Source organism: Castor canadensis, chromosome 4 (genome assembly GCF_047511655.1).
Source record: "Castor canadensis chromosome 4, mCasCan1.hap1v2, whole genome shotgun sequence".
Lineage (NCBI taxonomy): Eukaryota > Metazoa > Chordata > Mammalia > Rodentia > Castoridae > Castor > Castor canadensis.
The window spans coordinates 96,749,829-96,770,205 of record NC_133389.1 but is presented as its reverse complement, the minus strand read 5'-3'; the positions used below and the strand labels follow the sequence as shown (position 1 = coordinate 96,770,205).

The 20,377-nt window shown below is 33.2% G+C and overlaps 1 protein-coding gene across 6 annotated transcripts in view; it reads left to right on the top strand.

The window, feature by feature from the left end:
• The window catches only part of Lrp1b (LDL receptor related protein 1B), a 1,877,349-nt gene that overhangs the window by 1,167,515 nt on the left and 689,457 nt on the right, over positions 1–20,377 (top strand). For all 6 annotated transcript variants that reach the window (XR_012447185.1, XM_074070662.1, XM_074070660.1 and 3 more), the window contains one exon: positions 170–286. Coding sequence is in view for 5 of the 6 variants with exons in the window: in XM_074070662.1 (XP_073926763.1) it covers positions 170–286 (117 nt within the window). In the remaining variant the exon portion in view is untranslated. The remainder of the gene's footprint in view (positions 1–169; positions 287–20,377) is intronic.

The following is a 20,377-nucleotide window of genomic DNA, read 5'->3' as shown; positions in this document are numbered from 1 at the left end:
ATAGACAAACATAATACATTATGGGTAATAGCAATAGTGCATGCTTTATTATAACAAATGATGTTATAATTAATTTTTATAAATCAGTAAAATTTACTATAATAATATATTATAACTTTGTTCAAAAAGCCTCTAAATTTGTTCTTTATACATTTATTGATCACCATAGCCAGAACATGCCAGGTAGACCAATTTTCTTGTGGAAATGGGCGTTGCATTCCCCGAGCATGGCTATGTGACAGGGAAGACGACTGTGGTGATCAGACAGATGAGATGGCATCCTGTGGTAAGTTACAAGTGAAATATTCTGTTACTAGAGATTGTGTCTCATAGGATAGTCTATCAATATCATTCCCTCACAAGGTTATTTTTTTGTAAATACAAGTCAACAAGGCAAAGGGTAAGTTACTTACTTTACAGCCTTTTGAACATAAGTGTGTATTTTAATGACAGCTTCAGAGCATATTCCTATTCATGAAGCAGCAATGATATCCTCATCTAAAATAAAAAGGTCCAAACATTGCAGATTTTATTAGGAGGTTGTTATAAAGAACCCAAGAAGACATTCTCAAGTATTTGCTATTAATCTTCTATCTGTAATGATTACATTTGTCAAACAAAATAGTACAGTGAGTAACACTGGAGGTAAATGAGAATATCTTCTTTGTTGACATGTATATGTTATATTCTTGGAGCAATAAATAATCCAGGCTGATATTATATACTTGGAAAACCAATTGTTGCATTTCTGTAGAGTCATATGATTCAGACTGACAAAAATCATTATCAGTTTAAGATAATATATTTGCTGATGGAGAAATTCCCATTTTCTACTGAATTCCCCACTTTTGAAAACAGTGAATATTTATTGTTGCATGAGGCTGCAAATTTAATTATTCTCGGTTGTACTCATGTACCAGTATGTGCAATAATGCATCTTAAAACATAGCCTCGTAAGGAAATGAACCAGGTTTTCTAAGATGTATTTTATTTCAGTCATGGCAATGTATTTTAAAAATTATTATTAGAAACCCTTATCCATAAGGATCCAAGCATGGTAATGCAAGCCTGTAATTCTACCACTCAGGCAGCTGAGACAAGAGAATCAAGAGTTGAGGCAGCCTGGACTACCTAAAGAAATCCTATCTCAATTAAAAGAAAAATAAGAGAACAATTGACCATAAATGAGTTATATAGAGTGCTCCTACTTAAAATACAACACAATTTATCTGAAAATGTTACTCAGCCCTGACAACCCCCAGCATCACTGTATGTATATGTATATTAAGGTGTGTATTTTAATAATTTAACTCCAGGTTACAATACATTAGCAGTAGGAAAACAAGATTTTTTAACCCCAATGTTTAATTGTCTCTCTTTAGAGAATGCATTCTCTGTTTACTTAAGCCTTCTTTGCTATTTTGTTTCTTAAACTAAGCCACTAAGCCCCTGTACACATTTTGAGTTTATAATCTCTGAAAATTGATAAAGTATAGATAATTGACCTGGCAATTATCTTCTACAGCAGTGGTGTAGAAGAAAAGCATAGAAAGTCACAAACTAGCATGTAAGTGTATATTTTACATGTACATTATCTGGAGCCTAGTTAATAAAGGGTTGAGCAGAACAATCTCTCTCCAATGTCAAGAATATTCATGTGGTCCAAACTTTGCCTCTATCAGCTGCTAGGGGGCTGTGTTATATAGAAAGCTTGATTCCTTTCCTATTTTGAGTGTCTCTATCCAGGATATACAGATGGGTGAAGAACATCTTGAAAACATTAAATACAGGGAAGTCTTGGGACCAGAGTCCCAATTCAGATAGGAAATGGCATGAAACAGTAGAGAATAAGAAAATAAGCTATGAGCTCATTGAAGAACTTCTGTTATGTCTTTGGTGTGAGGTTTTTAGTAATAGGTCTATGAGAGCACATTTTTCTTTATTCTAATGATAACTTACTTGAATCAAAAAAGGAAAAGGCCTAAAACTTCAATAATATTCTATATAATTATACCAGCAAATTTATATATCTTTCATGAGATGAAGGGAAGAAAGATTGAAAGGCCTGTGAGACACAGACTTTCACACTGTTTTAAACAAATCTCTGAAGAATATATTATTGTCTACATTGTACAGATGAAAGAATTGAAATTTCAGCTTTCAGCAACTTACTTGAAATCACAATGCTAATAAATTGCAGAGCTTAGCTATGAATCCCGACATGCTTAAAATTCAAATCCAATCATTTCAGGATGATCGTGTTTTGGAATTCATATCTGGAGTGCATAGAGGAAACCATTACATTCCCATAAATATTGATTTTAAATGTACAAACATCTATAGTAGATTTTTTTCCATTGTTGTATTGGTAAGGGCTTTTAACATCTCTGGGTACAAGGTGCTCTAATGTAGTGTTTAACTACTTTGGGGGCTGTAAATATTCCTATTGCAGCCAGTGTCAAGTTTCCAATATGATGCTCTGAAATGTGAAATTGAGAAGACACACAGTAACATACAAGTATATCATATTTCTTCTACATAGATGCCACAGATTAAAATAAATTAAAATTAATATAGTAAAGTTATAAGGAAATTATGAATATTGAGTATTTATTATCTTTTTATTTTATTTTTTAATTTTACTTTATCATTTTTGCATTTACTTACATGCGTATACATTATTTGGGCCACCTACACTCTCCCCCACATTATCTTTTTAAATTGTTTAATTTTAAATTAAAGAGCAATTTATTTTGTTTTCAATAAAGACGTGCTTAACAACTGGTTCCAACAATCCTCAAAAATATAAAAACAAATTCTTAAGATCTACTACACAACTGGACATGAATACATTGTGATAATTTAGCTGCTACATAGTTTGTTTCTGAGCATAGACAAATTTTAGAGAGCATCAGAAAACCACTTGTGTGGGTTAGTCTCAGTACCATTTCTCCTTTGCAATGTAGGAAATGTGTAAACATGTTTCTTTCCTCAGTTACACACATAAACTTACCAGATTGTCATTTTAAATCAAAATTTATGTTTTGGAGAAGCCGACAGAGAGACTCCGGTAGACACAATATCACTTTATAGGCAAGGATAGATTTCTGTAACAGAAATTATCCATTCACTGATTACAAAATGACAAAGCCTGGGGTTTTTTTACAAGCAGTTACCCTATTTTACACTGCTTTATAAATGAATATAGGTTTTACTATTCCCCAATTTTATTAAGCATCATCATTTCACATTTGCCATTGAAACAGGACAAATTCCCAAAGGTTTAATCCTATTAGAAGACTCTGAAATCAAAGTTTTTATACTTCAGTTCCCTGAACAATCTGTTATGTTTAATAATGAAATTTTTTACTCTGAAAGTAACAATAAATTTAGATTTAAAACATGCAATGTCTGTGATTAGAAATGTTTCTAATAGAAATTACGAACCAAAGATATAACTGGGAGTCAAATTCTCAGTGAAGTTGACTAGCACCTAGAAACGTTAATGCCTTATTTACATTTTGCTTTACAAGTTAATTGCACATTTTAGCTTGAGATTACATTTGAGCAAACACTTACATAATTAGGAGGGCCCTCTGAGGATTCTGCCTTAATTTTTAAGCAATCATTTAACTGTTTTAGTAGTTGCCACATTCAAGAAGGAGAATTGATAAGTTGATGCTGCAACAAGAATGAACACAGTCACATGTGAAGTTTGTGTTAGAAGTAGAATTTGTGTCAAGAAACAGAACTTTCTCAAAAGAAGAAATTCAAATGGCCAGAAAACACATGAAAAAATGCTCACCATCTCTAGCAATAAAGGAAATGCAAATTAAAACCATGCTAAGATTCCACCTCACCCCTGTTAGAATAGCCATCATCAGCAACACCACCAACAACAGTTGTTGGCGAGGATGCAGGGAAAAAGGAACCCTCTTACACTGTTGGTGGGAATGTAGACTAGTACAACCACTCTGGAAAAAAATTTGGAGGCTACTTAAAAAGCTGGACATCGATCTACCATTTGATCCAGCAATACCACTCTTGAGGATATACCCAAAAGACTGTTACTTCAGAGGCACCTGCACATCCATGTTTATTGCAGCACTATTCACAATAGCCAAGTTATGGAAACAGCCAAGATGCCCCAGCACTGATGAATGGATTAAGAAAATGTGGTATCTATACACAATGGAATTTTATGCAGCCATGAAGAAGAACGAAATGTTATCATTCGCTGGTAAATGGATGGAATTGGAGAACATCATTCTGAGTGAGGTTAGCCTGGCCCAAAAGACCAAAAATCGTATGTTCTCCCTCATATGTGGACATTAGATCAAGGGCAAACACAACAAGGGGATTGGACTATGAGCACATGATAAAAGCGAGAGCACACAAGGGAGGGGTGAGGATAGGTAAGACACCTAAAAAACTAGCTAGCATTTGTTGCCCTTAATGCAGAGAAACTAAAGCAGATACCTTAAAGCAACTGAGGCCAATAGGAAAAGGGGAACAGGTACTAGAGAAAAGGTTAGATCCAAAAGAATTAACCTAGAAGGTAACATCCACACACAGGAAATCAATGTGAGTCAATGCCCTGTATAGCTATCCTTATCTCAACCAGCAAAACCCCTTGTTCCTTCCTATTATTGCTTATACTCTCTCTACAACAAAATTAGAAATAAGGGCAAAATAGTTTCTGCTGGGTATTGAGGGGGTGGGAGAGGGAGGGGGCGGAGTGGGTGGTAAGGGAGGGGGTGGGGGCCGGGGGGACAAATGAACCAAGCCTTGTATGCACATATGAATAATAAAAGAAAAATAAAAAAAAAAAAAAGAAACTGAGTGGTTGATTTCATTTCAACAATAAGACTAGCATTGGTTCTCAATTTCAGATGTCAATAAGACAATTTCCAAGGGAAATTTAAAATAACCAACCCACACCTCATCCCAGACTAATTAAACAGAATTCTCTAGCAATGACACCCAAGAATTGGTATTTTTAATGCTTTGCAGTGATGTGAATGTGACTGAAGTTTGAGATCCATTAACTTAAGGCATATATTCTGAAACTTGAGCATACATCAGAATCTTCTAGAAGACAACTTGTTTAAGAAAAAAAAATCATTGCTTCCCACTCTCAGTCTCTAATTAAGTCATGTCTGAGATTGAGCCAAAGAATTTATGTTTCCAACAAATTCCCAGTTGGTGATCTTTGTGCTACTAGTCCAAAGCTACACTTTAAAAACCACTGATTTAAGTAGCCAATATGCATATTTGATGCATATTGTATGCAGTTTATGACAATTATATTTATATTTAAAGCTAATCTATCACCAAAGCAATTTTTTGTAAAAAATTGCCTTTCCATCTCTAAATTACTACATTAAATGTAAAGGTATTTTATGATTGAAGACAATGTTCCAAACAAACATTTTTGTCACTTGGAAAATTTATGGTCAAAAAAATAGTATAGCTGTTTATTTTAAATTTTTGTTTTAAAATTTTTGGCTTGCTCTGTCTTCAAACTATCTCAACATCACTTACATTTATTATGGTTTACCAAATACTATTTAATGTTGAACTGGTAGTATTTTATCTGTTTAAAGGATTAAGCTTCAAAAGTTACCTAATTTTTTTGTCAGATTGGAAGACAATTCAATGGAACAAAAATTTAAATCCACTAAGATTTGTAAAGTTAACATTTTTTTTTTATGGTTCTTGGCATTTTAAATCCTCGAAGAAAATATAATTGATTCCTGTACTTGTAATCTTGCTTGTATGTTTATAACCTTAGTCCAGATAATTCAGGTGCAAAGAATTTCAGAAAAAAATTTACAAGTACAGGCAATGAAGAGAAGAAAAGTACACACACTAGAAAGTTAATTAAATCAATGTAAATTGTATCTAAAATATTTTGCCAAAATTATTAGAAAAGCAAAGATCCTCATTAAGTATATATAGTAAATATTATATATAATGTATAGTTATATATGCATGTATAATTTTATTAGGGAACTTCATAAGTTAAGCATTAGCCATAGTATAGTACTGACATGAAGTATTATTTTTTTATTAGAATACATCTTTGTACAGGGGGATTCATAATGACAATTCCAATTAGACTTACATTGTACATTAGTTAGATTGCCCCCATCATCTCTCCCCTTCAGCCCCCTCCCCGCCCTACTTCAACAATTGCAAGAGGTTTCTCAATTCTGTTTTATATAGGTATATGAAGTCTATCTACCATATACCGTCAACTTAATCTCCTTCATTCACCCTCCCCCTTCCCACCAGTACCCCCCCCACACACACTGTATCTATTTTACAGTCCTGTTTTTCATTATTAATATTTAAGTTGATGCTCAAAGGGGTGTCTCACTGTGGGTATACTTTACTTTGGTCAGCTCAACCCCTTCCATTACTCTCACTTACCCCTTTACCTCCAACCCTCCTGTTTTTCAACAGCTTTCAGTATACATCCTTATACCCTCTACCTTCACATCTTATGTTTTATGATATTACTAATGCTTTGTCATTCTCTTTTCCTTTCCCTGAGTTCCATAGAGTAGTTCCACTGTTAAAAACACGTTCTATATCTGAGTTTGTATATGATCGTGTTTGTTTTTGTGTATATGTTTATCTTTGGATCTATCTTCCACATATGAGAGAAAATGTATGGCCTTTGTGTTTCTGAGCCTGGCTTACTTCACTTAACAGGATTGCATCCATTTACCTTCAAACCACACATCATTATTCCTTATGACTATTACACCATTGTGTGAAAATGTGACAACACATTTTCTTGATGCATTCATCAGTTGTAGGGCACCTGGGTTGTTTCCAAAGCTTGGATATTGTGAATAGTGCTGTGATGAACATCAGTGTACAGATGTCTCTATTGTATCCTGTCTTATTTTTCTTTGAGTAGATGCCCAGGTGCAGTATCACTTGATCATATGGCAGTTCTGTTTTTAGCTTTTTGAGGACCCTCCTTACTGCTTTTCATAGTGTTTGTTTGTACTAATTTGCATTCCCACCAATAGTGTATAATAATAGTGTATAAGGGTTCCTGTTTTACCACATCCTTGCCAGCATTTGTTGTTATTATTGCTCTTGATTATGACCATTCTAACTGGGATGAGATGAAATCTTACTGTTGCTTTGATTTGCATCTCTTTTATAACCAGAAAGTTAAACACTTCTTCATGTGTACTGGCCATTTGTCCCTCTTTCTTTGAGAATACCCTGTTTATTTCATGTGCCCATTTCTTCAGTGGGGTGTTGATTCTTTGGGGGTTGAGTTTTTTGAGTTCCCTGTAGATTTTTGGATACTAGTCCCTGATCAGATGAGTAACTGGCAAAGATTTTCTCCCATTCTATGGGTTTCTCTTGAGTCTGGTGACTGTTTCCTTTGCTGTGCAAAAGCACATTGGTTTGATACAATCCCATTTGTTCATTCTTTCTCTTACATGTTGAGACTTTTCAGTTCTATTTAGGATGTCATTCCCTACACCTTTCTGTTCCAGTATGTCCTACTGCTTCCAGGAGTTGTTTCAAAGTTTCAGGCCTTATAATGAGGTCTTTTTTAAGGTCTATAATAAAGTCCTTGATTTTGGTACAGGGTGAAAAACAGGGATCTAGTTTCAGTCTTCTACATGTGGATGTCCAGTTTTCTGGACATCTACTCAAAGAAAAAGAGGCTGTCTTTTCTCCATCATGTGTTTTGGGCTCCTTTCTCAAAGATCAGTTGTATATATATATATATATATATATGTATATGTATATATATATATATATATATATATACATATGTGTGTGTGTGTGTGTGTGTATTTATGTCTGGATCTTCTTTTCTGATCCATTGAACTTCCTATCTGTTTTTGTGCCAATACCATGCTGTTTTTATTTTGTTATGGTTCTGTAGTATATTTTGAAGTCAGGTATTGTGATGTCTCCAGCATTGTGCATTTTGCTCAGAATTGTTTTGGCTATTCACGGTCTTTTGTGTTTTCATATATATTTCAAGATTGATTTTTCTATTTCTGTGCAGAATGTCATTGTAATTTGATAGGGATTGCATTGAACATGTAGATTGCTTTTGGTAGTATGGTCATTTTTACAATGTTGATTCTATCAATCCATGAGCATGGGAAGTCTTTCCATCTTCTGATGTCTTCTTCATTTTCTGTCTTCGGTGGTTTATAGTTTTCATTGAAAAGGTCTTTGGTTTCCTCCATTAAATTTATTTTCAGATAATTTATTGTTTTTGAGGCTATTGTAGATGGGATTGTTTCCCTTATTTCTTTCTCAGTCTGCTCATTGTTGGTGTATAGGAAGGCTAGTGATTTTGCCATGTTAATTTTTATCCTGCTACTTTGCTGAAAAAGTTTATGATTTCTAATAGTTTTAGCAGAGTTTTAGGGTCTCTTAGGTGTAGGATCATGTCATCTGCAAATAAGGACAGTTTGACTTTCTTCCTTCCCTATTAGAATTCCATTTATTTCTTACTCTTGTCTTATTGCTCTGGCTAGGAATTCTAAAACTATATTGAATATAAGTAGAGAAAGCAGACATCCTTGTCTCATTCCTGACTTTAAGGGAAACAGTTTTAGTTGTTCTACATTTAGTACAATGTTGGCTATAGATTTGTCATAATATTATTGTCAAAGCATGGTTTCAACTTCTTTACTCTTCCTTAATACATCTTGGCAGACACATTGATTTTGGTCACTTAGTTTCTATAACTTGGTCTTATTCGTTTTAAAACACCAACACTATATCTTATTCAAAGCTTTCTCTTTTATATTCCCTTTGCTGAATCAACTTAAGGATCTAGGAGCTTGGTATGGAAAGAGAAATGGGTCTTTCTGTTTTTCTCTACTTCTTCTCACTCATCTAATCTTACCTGTTTAGGCAGAGATGTGTGAGAGATTAATGATGCATTCATCTTTCAAAGTAGGCCTAATGGAAACCTCCTTCTTACCTCTTGAATATCACAAGCTTCTGACTCTTGAGAAAAGCAGTTCTCTTGAGAGACTCATACATGAGAACTTCAGAGAAGCCTCCTCTTGTACCCCTCTTCTTTCCCTTCCTCCTTATCATCCTTTTCTGTCTTATTCTACTTCTCTACCATTCTTCCACTCCATTTCCTGCATATCTAGATCTAGATCTCTTTCAACCCCATTGCTGCCCATTCCTAAAACAGGACCTGTATCTCAAAGCTTAAAGTTGTAAGAATCCTCTTGTTCTTGCTTGCCAGGCTATTTTCTTGGTTATATTACTGTGTGACATGAAGAAGAAAAGAAGAAGAAGAAGAAGGAGGAGGAGGAGGAGAAGTTTCTAAGTCTACTTTCTTTCCCAAGCAAAGTGGACATGTTCTCCTAATGACCCTTCTCTTGGCACTGCAACCGCTCATTATTTCTTCTTTTTTAGACACAAGAAGCAAAACAAGTTCACTTCCTGAAAGAAATCTAAATTCCATGAATGATTTTCGTGAAGTCTTTCCTTCTCTTTAATTCATGGATCTTTCCACAAGTTTGATCCACTGGTCTCTCTGCAAGATTGATTAGTATAGTACTCTTCAATCATATAGAATGGTTCCAAATGCTAGAAGGGTGCTGGAGTACTTTCACCTGTTCTTATTAGATCCAAGTCCAGCACCATGTAAAAGGAAGAATCCTACTATTACCTGTATTCATTCACTTACTGACTTTGACCTTTATTCCCTTCTCCCTTTCTCACTTTTTTCTTCCTTTAAAGCAGGTTGTCACATGGCTGCGAACAAACACAAATACTCACACATTTATTCACTGCCTGGAGATTTAGAAAGAAAAATCCCCCATCATAAAAAAAGGAATCTAATACACTTAGGATTGTGTGTCCAAAGCTGCAAAATGAGTTAGTAACCACAGAAGTTGAAAAAGTCTTTTTCCTACCTGTGTCCTGAAGATTTGTCATTTGTATCCCTTGCTTTTTGATGCTGTTGGGTTTCTTTCACATGTTCCATGTGTTTGTTCTTAAACATTCTTATCATTTTTGCATAGAAATGGTTTGCAATCTCCTGCCAAATTGTCTTCTTCTTTTCCTTATAGGTATGCGGCATTATATCACCTCAGTCTTTTCTTATAATTCCCTCCTTTGTTCATACTTGATTAATGAGGTCTCACCTGCATTAAAGTGGAAGGTTAAGCATATGTACTAAAAGCTATAGGCACAAGTTTTTGCAAAAAGCTTTTAGTTATTTGTTCTCATTCAGTATTTCCCCAGTTTCTTGCTTAAGGATTTGCACCATCTCTAGTGTGTTGCTGGTAAGAATCCCATTGCCTACCTGTCAGTCCTCCCTCAGAGGTTCCCATTCAACAGGTCTTAGATGGCATTCAGTACCTGCATTTTGGGGAAATGCACTGCATGTGATAATTAAACTAAAACAAGATTGAAGAACTTGAAGTCTGTGATTATAGCATTCCCTACAAATTAGAATTTATTAGGTTATCATAAAAAAGAAGCACAAATAAGATGGCTTAACACAACAGAGATTTATGTTTCATAGTTCTGGGTAGAAGCCCACCTGCCAGCAGTGCTTCCTCTCCAAGGGAGAAGCTTCACTTCCCTTCTCAGCTTCTAGTGGCTAATAGTATTAGCAGCCTGTAAAATGTATCCAGGTAATTTTAATAAACCAATTATAGTCCCTTCCTTCTAGAGATTCTTACACAATCTCTTTGTTACATCAGTCCAATCCGCACTTTCTCTTGTGCTTCCATACTGTTTATAGTTCTGCATGACTGAGAGTGAGCTGACGCCTCACCCACTGCTGGGCAGTAATAATTGTCACTATAGAAAGAAAGCCCTTAAATTTTTATCAGGAGTAAGCAAGCAAGATTGCTTTCCTCATTGGTAAAACCTTTTGAATGCATTTACACAACACATACACACACACACATACACAAATACAGTCAAACAAGATAATATATGTAAAAAATCTGTAGAGTCACTGGTATACAGTGTTCTTTCAATAGAAGTTTAGCTTTTAAAGGGGGCAAGTGTAGCTTATGCCTGTGATTCCAGTTACTTGGGAGGCAGAGATTGAGAGGATCATGCTGTGAGTCCAGCCCTGGCAAAAAGTTAGCAAAACTCCATCTCAAACAGTAAGGCAGGCATGGTGGTGAGCTTCTGTGATCCCTGCTATGTGGGAGTCATAAGTAGGAAGATCACAGAACAGGTCAGCCCCAGGTAAAAGCATAAGTCCTTATTCAAAAAACACCTAAAGCATAAAAGGGCTGGGAGCATAGCTTAAGTGATAGAGCACCTATCTAGCAAATATGATGCCCTGAGTTCAATACCCAGTACCCCTAAATACAAACAACTTAGGTATTGATCTGTGGTTTTTTTTCTTCCAAACAATTTTCTTTTCTCAAGTGGGAATATATGTATTTGAAACAGAGTTGGAGTTTTCCCAACTGAAATTATTTCAGAAAATAAGTAGGTTTCTGAAATTCTTCATATGTTCAATACTAAATTTATTGTTTTGAAATTGTCAGATTGGAGTCCTGTATTGATCCAAGAAACATGGCAGTTCTATCATGATGCAATATCATTTCCACAGCAGAAGCTGTGTGCACAAGTTTGTATAAGACACAAGCAATGTGTCTGTTAGTAATTTTCATCAATGTAACATTTTGCTACTGATGTCTGAGTCTTTCTTTAGATCAGATATATTTCAAAGGGTCCAATCTACATATAAGAATGGCTTCTTTAGTTTGCAGCATGGCTTCAGAATGAACTATGGTTTGCTACATATCTAAAGCAGCATTTGTCTCTCTCATTCCTTTCAGTCATTAGCAATATGACCACATATAACTATAAAACAAAATAAGCCACAGAGAATACACTTCCACATTGTAGAAGCATGGGTGTCTGTAGTTTGGCTTCCTGTATAATACACAAGCTGTCCACATTTGAATCATTAACTCCTGCTCACATCTTTGATGAAGTATTTTCCACCTGAGGTGATGAAGTTGAAACCATACCCCAGGACACACTACCAAAAAAGTAGTCAGGATATAGTTTCTGCAGGTTGTCTTAAGCCAGCCTCCTTTTCACAGCACGAATTACAGTGTTTTGTTTATCTGGTCTCCAAATATTATTTTCTTATAACATACTATTCTTATTACATGAGTCCATATTATACTAAGTCTGGTGCTGTATAAAGAGTCTTAGGAAGATAAGAAGGCAAAGTTTCTGTCCTCAGAGGTTTGAGGAAAGAAGGAAGAATAATTCCTCAGTAAGTAGGAAATATTTTTACCTGATGAGGTTGTATGTGAAATTTGTAAAAATCATTACATACTTTTCAAGAAATAATTTTATGTTTCTTCTTCCTTAGTATGTATAAGTTATTGTATACCAGTATTAAACCAGAGAAATTATATGGCACTGAAATTCTGGGTTCAATTTCTGTTTATAACTCTTGTCGATTTCTATTAATATTTTTAAAACAAAAGTATATATATATAAAGATAAATAAATGTAAATAAAATCAGATAATATATAAATGCTTACAATAAAACCTAGTAGTCTTTCTCACTCATTTCACTATTACCCATAACAATTTTAAATATTAAATTTTAAATCTAATTTTAAATATTAGATAAGTTTTCTGATTACCACTTTCACATTTTTTAGTATTATGTTTAACTATTGTTTCTTAATTTTTTTTAAAGTGTACCTATTAGAAGCCAGGAGTAGTGGTATATGCCTATCATCCCAGCACTTGGATGGCAGAGGCAGATGGGTTATGAATTTGAGATCAGTCTGGGCTACGACAGTGAGACACTATCTCAAAATTATGTATATATATACACATAAGTATATATACTTATCCATTGACTTCCTTCTGACTTGATTATACTGTAACTTAAACTTTTAAAAATTTAAATTAAACATGTAAGTAAATGCTATGCAAGTTTATAGAAAATTATTATATTATCATGTTAACAAGAACTGGTTAACTCAGAGTATTATTAAAAGTGATTGCAAAACTATATTAATAAAATGAGGAAAGGAACAGTACAGTACTAAGAAGAGGTAAAATTTTTCGTTTTAATAGAGACATTTCAAGTGGTATGCAATTACAAAATCAATTAGTAAAATATTGCTCAATGATCAACTTCATAAAATTTCTTTCAAAATATTTGCACATGGAATAATATGTGTCAATCATTTGTGATTTCATCTGTTCAAATCAAGGTAATATTAATTTTATTTAATTGTGGTATAAGAAAATGTATGAGATTCTCCTTTTGAAGCTATTGAGACTTGCAGAATTCCTTCATGAACACAAAAAATATACTTTTTTATTGAATGATTGTAAATTTCTTGAGATTAATAGATGGATAGACAGATGAATGCATGGATGGATGACATTGATCAAATTTATTAATTTTATTGTAATTATTTTAAGTATCTTTTTTGATTCACCTGCTCAAGGATAACTTAAAACCTACTTTCTCTGAAATAGATTGTTTTTTATATGTAAAAGGTAATAATTAAAGCTAATTCATAGTGTTATCATGAAGATTGAATAGGATCCACAAAAACACCAAATTCAGTGTTTAATGTGTATTAGTAAGTTGATAAAAAAACACTTTCATTAATGATGTACTCATTTTTTGCAAACATGAGACTGAACACTAAAAGCATCGCAGTCAGCCTGACCTCCATTTCAGGGCACTGAAGTATCTATTCTTTCTGCCTGTACTCTGATACTGTTAATAAGCGCAAGGTATGAATTAGAATGGGAACATTATAAAATGTCACATAACATATTAGTTTTAAGTGTCTGTAAATTTTAAAAGGTTGTCATTTCAAAACAACATCTGTTTTATTGCTTTTCTTTTGGAGGATGTAGCATTTTGCACACACACACACACACACACACACAAAACTGAATTTCCTGAAGTATAACTTTAAAGTACATAACAAAATTAATTTACCTGAGATACAAACTTCACATGTGCTTTGGATTTTGATGTAAACTATAAAGAAATTAATACATTGCTTTCTTTGGCCATGTTTTAATGAGAATTTTAAATTCACTAAAGTTCTTCAAGCACTTCTTAGGAAGAAAAAAATCTAAATACTTCTCTTATTAACTTAGCATTAAATTGAGCATAGGTTTATTTTAATACAAAGTATTCTAATTTCCAGGGAGAAATACTGCTGCTAGACATGAATTTGTTCTTTGGATTTGAAATTTTTACTATTCCCCTAAAATGTGCGCCAAAAAGTGCAACTTGTATCTCTCCTATATTTTCAGTTCTCATTTAACTAGTTTCTTGCCCTCAGTATTTATGAATCTTCAACTTTCCCTGTTAAAAAATGCCACCAACATAACTCTGCTTTGATCCTCATCAACTATCACATTAATTCTTACATTGCTAACATTGAAGTTTCTTGAAACTGTTGCATTAAATTTTATGCATTTGTTTTCCATTCTGTGTACTATAGACTGCAAATTTATCCTCCCCACCTCCCTCAAATCACTGCCAAAACTTGTTGCCAAACTTAACAAAGGCCTTTTTTTTTTTTTTTTTTTGTAAATCTGAGTAGAGCACTTGGGCTTGTTACTAAAGTATCTAACAATTCTCAAACTGCTGTCCTCGTGGTAACCCTGTTTCTCCTTGCCTTCTGTATCAGGATATTTCTTGGATTCCTATTAACATGTTGCTTGCTTTTCTGTCTCTGACTAACCCTAAACTGTTCCTTCACTATTTTCTTTGAGTAAGGGGTGAATTCACCATTTTCTTTGAGAAAGAAAGTGAATTCTATAAATTTCTCACTTGCCTCATCTTGGAAAAGTGGGGTTCTTATTCCAAATTTAACATTTTAAATTATTTCTATGTCAAATCAAGTTTTATAAATTTGTTCTTGCCATTCTTGTGTTTCAATAGTGTTTCTGTACATGAATTGATTTCTATTTATCTCTAATTATTATAATTATATCCCATAATTGTACTTCCTGTATCTAAAGTCATGTCTCTCGTAAATTCTAGGAAATGCTGAGAAATTATGTCTTTTGATATTATTATCACTATTTTCTCCCTTTCATGTTTTTGAAACTATCAGTTTAATTTAAGAACTTTTTATTCTATTCTATGCTCTTAATCTTTTATATTATTTTTAATCTTCGAGCTACAGCCATAACAATTTATTCTAATCTTTCAGTTGAGTAATTCTCTTTTAAATGTACTAATTTTTAACTGAACTTGTGCAGACAACTTGCAGTTCCAAGAATCTAGTTTTCATTTTTGAATGACCTATTTATTTCCTATTTATATCAGCCTTTTTGTTTCTTACAGTGTCTGGTCATCTGTTTACATGGTTTCAGTTTTTGTCATTTTCTTTTAAATAAGTTAGATCTTATAATTTCATACTGCTTATTAGATTTTAGATTATAGTCTCCACTGATATAACTTTTAAATATCTGAAGATGTTATCATTGATCAAATCTCCTGAATTTTACTCACTAGAATTTTTTAGCCTTTAATACTCTTTCCTTTTTTTTTTTTAATGGTGGTACCAGGGTTTAACTCATGGCCTCTTGCTTGCTAAGCAGATACTCTACTACTTGAGCCATGCCCCAAGTTCTTATATCATTTTTTTAACTATCTTTTTTAAGTTTGAATCTATAATTTTGAATTTTGAATTGTTTTGCTCCTTATGGAAATCTAATGAGGCCAGTCTTATAATCATATCTTTCATGAGTATCCTGCCATTCTTCAGAAATATTACAATCCTGGATAAGTTTTTACATTGATTTTCCAACTTTGGATTTCTTCAACTATGTAGTTTGCCGTACAGTTCATCATTATAACTATTCAAGGAAGACTGTTTTTTTCCACATAGACTGTAGACTGAGACATTGGTAGCACTAGGAGGAGATGTTGTCTGATCTACCTGTGTAGATCAGACACAGGCTTAGACTTTTTAGTATCTTCACTTTCTATTGGCACCCACACTTTACAGAGAACTAAATAATTGTCTCCTGTCTTATATTAATGTTAAAATCCAAGCATCTACCTTACCGGTAGAAACCTAGGATGTTAAATAACTACCCAAGGTCCCACATTAATTAGTGATAAGGCCATATTTTAACCCAGATTTATCTCTTTTCAAAGAATATCTTCTTTTTACAAGGCATATGTTCTTTATTCATAATAATAAAATGAGATTCTTGCATAACAAAAATGAAAACAATAAAATTAAAAGAATTTCTATTACATTGCTCAATTCCCAGGAGATACAACTATCATTAGTATCTATCTAGAAATGTCATTTATTCTCTCAGAAAATGTAGTCCTATAATATATATAACTTTTAAAGCACCATTTTCTATGACAATATTTAATTATATACATAGCATAAATAAAAATCAAAATTAGAGTTTAAATGGAAAACATAAACCATAGTACGAAGAATTAAATTTTTAATCTTTCCCCAAACCTTTTTATACTATAATATTCTTTTGAATGTGTTGGTAATTATCAGCATGGTATCATGAAAAAAATAATGTTTTTTGACAAAATTAAGTCTAGCACTTTCTAGTCTAATCTCTGCCACTTACTGGCTATATAATGTGTTTTTAGGTAAGCTATATTATTTTCTTCTGCAATTTTGTTTGAAATATCCTATTCAGGACTGATGTGAAGAGTATATGTAACATTATATATAATGTATATATTTATGTATATGCATATATATGGCTATCTAAGTACCATATACTCCATAATAATAGGCATTGTGATTGTAATCTTATTTAGGTTAAGAGCACTTTCTTAATCCTCAATTCCTACAACATTCTTACCTTGTTATTTGTTTTAATATGAAACTTCTGTATTTTTTCCTGCATACTTAATCATAAAGTTTAACTTCAGCTCTTGGGGTATGGTTTGCGTGATCCCAAACAAACTAATGGTAACTATATTCTGATACTTTGATAACAAATTACTTGATATATTTAATATATTTTGAGGGGCAAGAAGGAGGAGAAAAGTGGAAAATTCCTAGGTCAGATGCATTAACTAAACATAAATACATCTGAAATCTGTTTCCCTGGAAAACATTCTCTTAAATTGTGTATACTAGATGAATATAAGTCCATATCATCCATGACTACCCTAGAGAGAGAAAGAAAATTGTAACCATTTACATATAGTGCCATACATATAACAAAACACTTATATAAATTTTAAACAAATGATATAACAGATAAATTGAGCAAGCTACCTGCAACAATAAAGGATATTTAAAGTCCGTTAATCCATATTGCAAATTTTATAAAGTTGAATTAATGACCAAGATAATATATAGTTTTCTTTTCCTCACTGTAATTATAACATGATAAAATGTGAGCCATTTTGTTTCATAATTATTCTCTTTTTCAGAGATAATCAAGTAATCTTTCCAAGTGTCCTGAAATTTGTGTTTAAAGATCCAAAGTCAAAGGATATTTATACAAAGTCAAGAAAGACAAGATTATGTGTAACACTTAATCTTTGTAAAATATAAAAATTTGTAATGGTATTTTAACAGAACATGTAAATAGAAACAAACTGGGATGGCCAAATACTAAAAATTCCTTTTAAATTAATATTAACATGAAAGGATGGGACAGGTACTTTAACAAGGATTTTTTTTGTTGTAGTTTTTTCATGTAAAGCAAGGTGTAGAAAGACCTTACTTTTCAATCACCTTTAGATGCTATTCACCCTGCTTTCCTACATTGTGAAAAAGGAGAGGCCTTATATTTTATTTAAAATTTTTGATATGATTCTTTTTAAAATATACTGCACATTGGCCTCTATTACTAAGTAGAGGAAAAATAATCTTAACATTTGTATGTGAATTCTGCCATTTTTTTGAAAATCAATTACTGTTCTTTCTTACAATGCTGTGATGACCTGAAAAATTTTTCAGGTGGTGAACTCTATTTTTGCTACATTAAAAGTTTTCAGGTTTTCTTTTTGTACTTCTAGATGGCATGTCTTCTGATCTGTACAGCGCATATGACCTAAGAGATCATGTTATGAGCCGAGAGTCTGTAACCTGGAAAGCTTAGTGATCAACCTAAGGCCACAGTACTTTGAGATGAATTCAGATTAAAGCATTTTACTTTTTACATGCTTCCCTCAAATAATATCAATGCCCTGCTTAGTGATTTGGTCCCTGCTTTATTCTAGTTCCTAATGGTGTTCTTCTACAGTGGTATGGATTTTGGTCCCAAAGGTAAATCAGACTACGAGGTTAACAGGAGAAATTATGTATGTAAAATATACAAAACGTGAATGAGATGTGATGTGTAATTGTTTAAAAACACATGTCCATTGTATACATATGCATGTGATGTTCTTTGTGGGCCAGAAACTGAAGATGCATTGGATTTTTGATCAATTGATTGATCGATAAGAGGGTCTTGCTCTATAGCACAGGGTGACTTCAAATGTCCAGTCCTCCTGCCATAGCCTCCCAAGTGCTGAGATGCCAGATGTGTGCTACCTTGTCTGGCTTTTTGTCTGTTTTTTAAAAATCAGAATCTCAGTTGGAAACAATTTTAAAGTTCATTTGGAAAATTTCCCAGTCAATGAAGTCTTGCCAAATTTCATTAGATTCCAAATCCTCAGAATAGTAAAACTTGTGATGTTGTTTAATATGTTAATATGTTCATGCGAGATTTAAAATCATGAACTAATTTATTATAGATCCAAAGCAAGTAGCGTAGAAACATAAATTTTGCCTAATCAAATGGTAGAGTCTGCATTTCATTGTTCATGCATTTGGACCATAACATGAACTGATACCTTGTTTAATTTCTCTGATTCAGTTTACAGTGCAACTTTGAAATACTTATTATTTATCTAAGAAAAAAATATTTTAGACAATATTCATGTTGATTATTGGAGCATAAACATAAGTTTTTATTTTCTCGTAAGGTAATAAAAAATTTCTTGTAGGTATTGATTAAATTATGTCTTGAACATTTTTACTTGTCTTTCACTTGTTGGGTTGCTGTAAAAAGAGCTTTTTTGTTTGGGTTTTCATTGTTGTTGTTGTTGTTTTAATTAATTAATTTATTTTTTTCTTTTATTATTCATATGTGCATACAAGGCTTGGGTCATTTCTCCCCCCTGCCCCACCCCCTCCCTTACCACCCACTCCACCCCTTCCCTCTCCCCCCCACACCCTCAATACCCAGCAGAAACTATTTTGCCCTTATTTCTAATTTTGTTGTAGAGAGAGTATAAGCAATAATAGGAAAGAACAAGGGTTTTTGCTGGTTGAGATAAGGATAGCTATACAGGGCATTGACTCACATTGATTTCCTGTGCGTGGGTGTTGTTATTGCTGTCTTGAGACAATATCTTGACATTTAGTCTATGCTGGCCTGGAACTCACTATGTAGCCTAAGCTGGCTTTGAATTCATGATCCTGTCTCAACTGTGACAAATATTTATTATTTTCTCTTTAAGGCAACAGAATTAGAATCATAGATAAATTTAATGGAATGAACCATAAATATTTTCAAGTTATTTTCTGTAGCTTGTCTCAGAGATATCTAAGATAGCTGAGGCTTAGCAGGCTCAGTTTTGCTAATTATCTCTTAAAATTTTTTCTATGCTAATTATGAACTTTTATTACAATTTTTTTTTTTTTGCAGTATTGGGGTTTGAACTCAGACCACCTACACCTTGAGCCACTGTACCAGTAATTTTTTGTGTTGGGGTTTTACAAGATAGGGTCTCTCCAAATATTTACCTGTGATGACTTCAAAACATGATCCTCCTGATCTCTGCCTCCCCAGTAGCTAGGATTACAGGTGTGAGCCACCAGCGCCCAGCTTATTATCATAATTATCTGAAGATTAGGAAAGGTCTTTTGATGTCATTTGGATAAGATGTCATTTTGAAATCTGATTCTTTGGGTTTTTTTTTAGTTTTTTTTTTAATAGAATTCACTTTTTTAAAACTTTGTTAACTATATGATACCAACTTATATGACTTTATTGAGTTGATTTTTTTTTTTTACTTTCACATTATATTGTAGGCACCTCTCAAAGGCAGACTATATTCAGAAAAGACCCTCTTCCATTGAAGCATAAAGGCTTAGTGTTCAGCACCAGAATTGAACTTTACCACTGTTATTCTCTGACAGGAGGTGGGGGTCTCCTTGCACACATAGCATATTCATATTTCTCATGCTGTTATGAATCCTAATTCATTTATTTCTTCACCAAATGAGTCTCCTAGGTTTTCAGTCACTGCAAAATACTGATTTAAAAGACATTAAAAGAATGAGCATCCTATGTCCTTAAGAAGTTACAGTA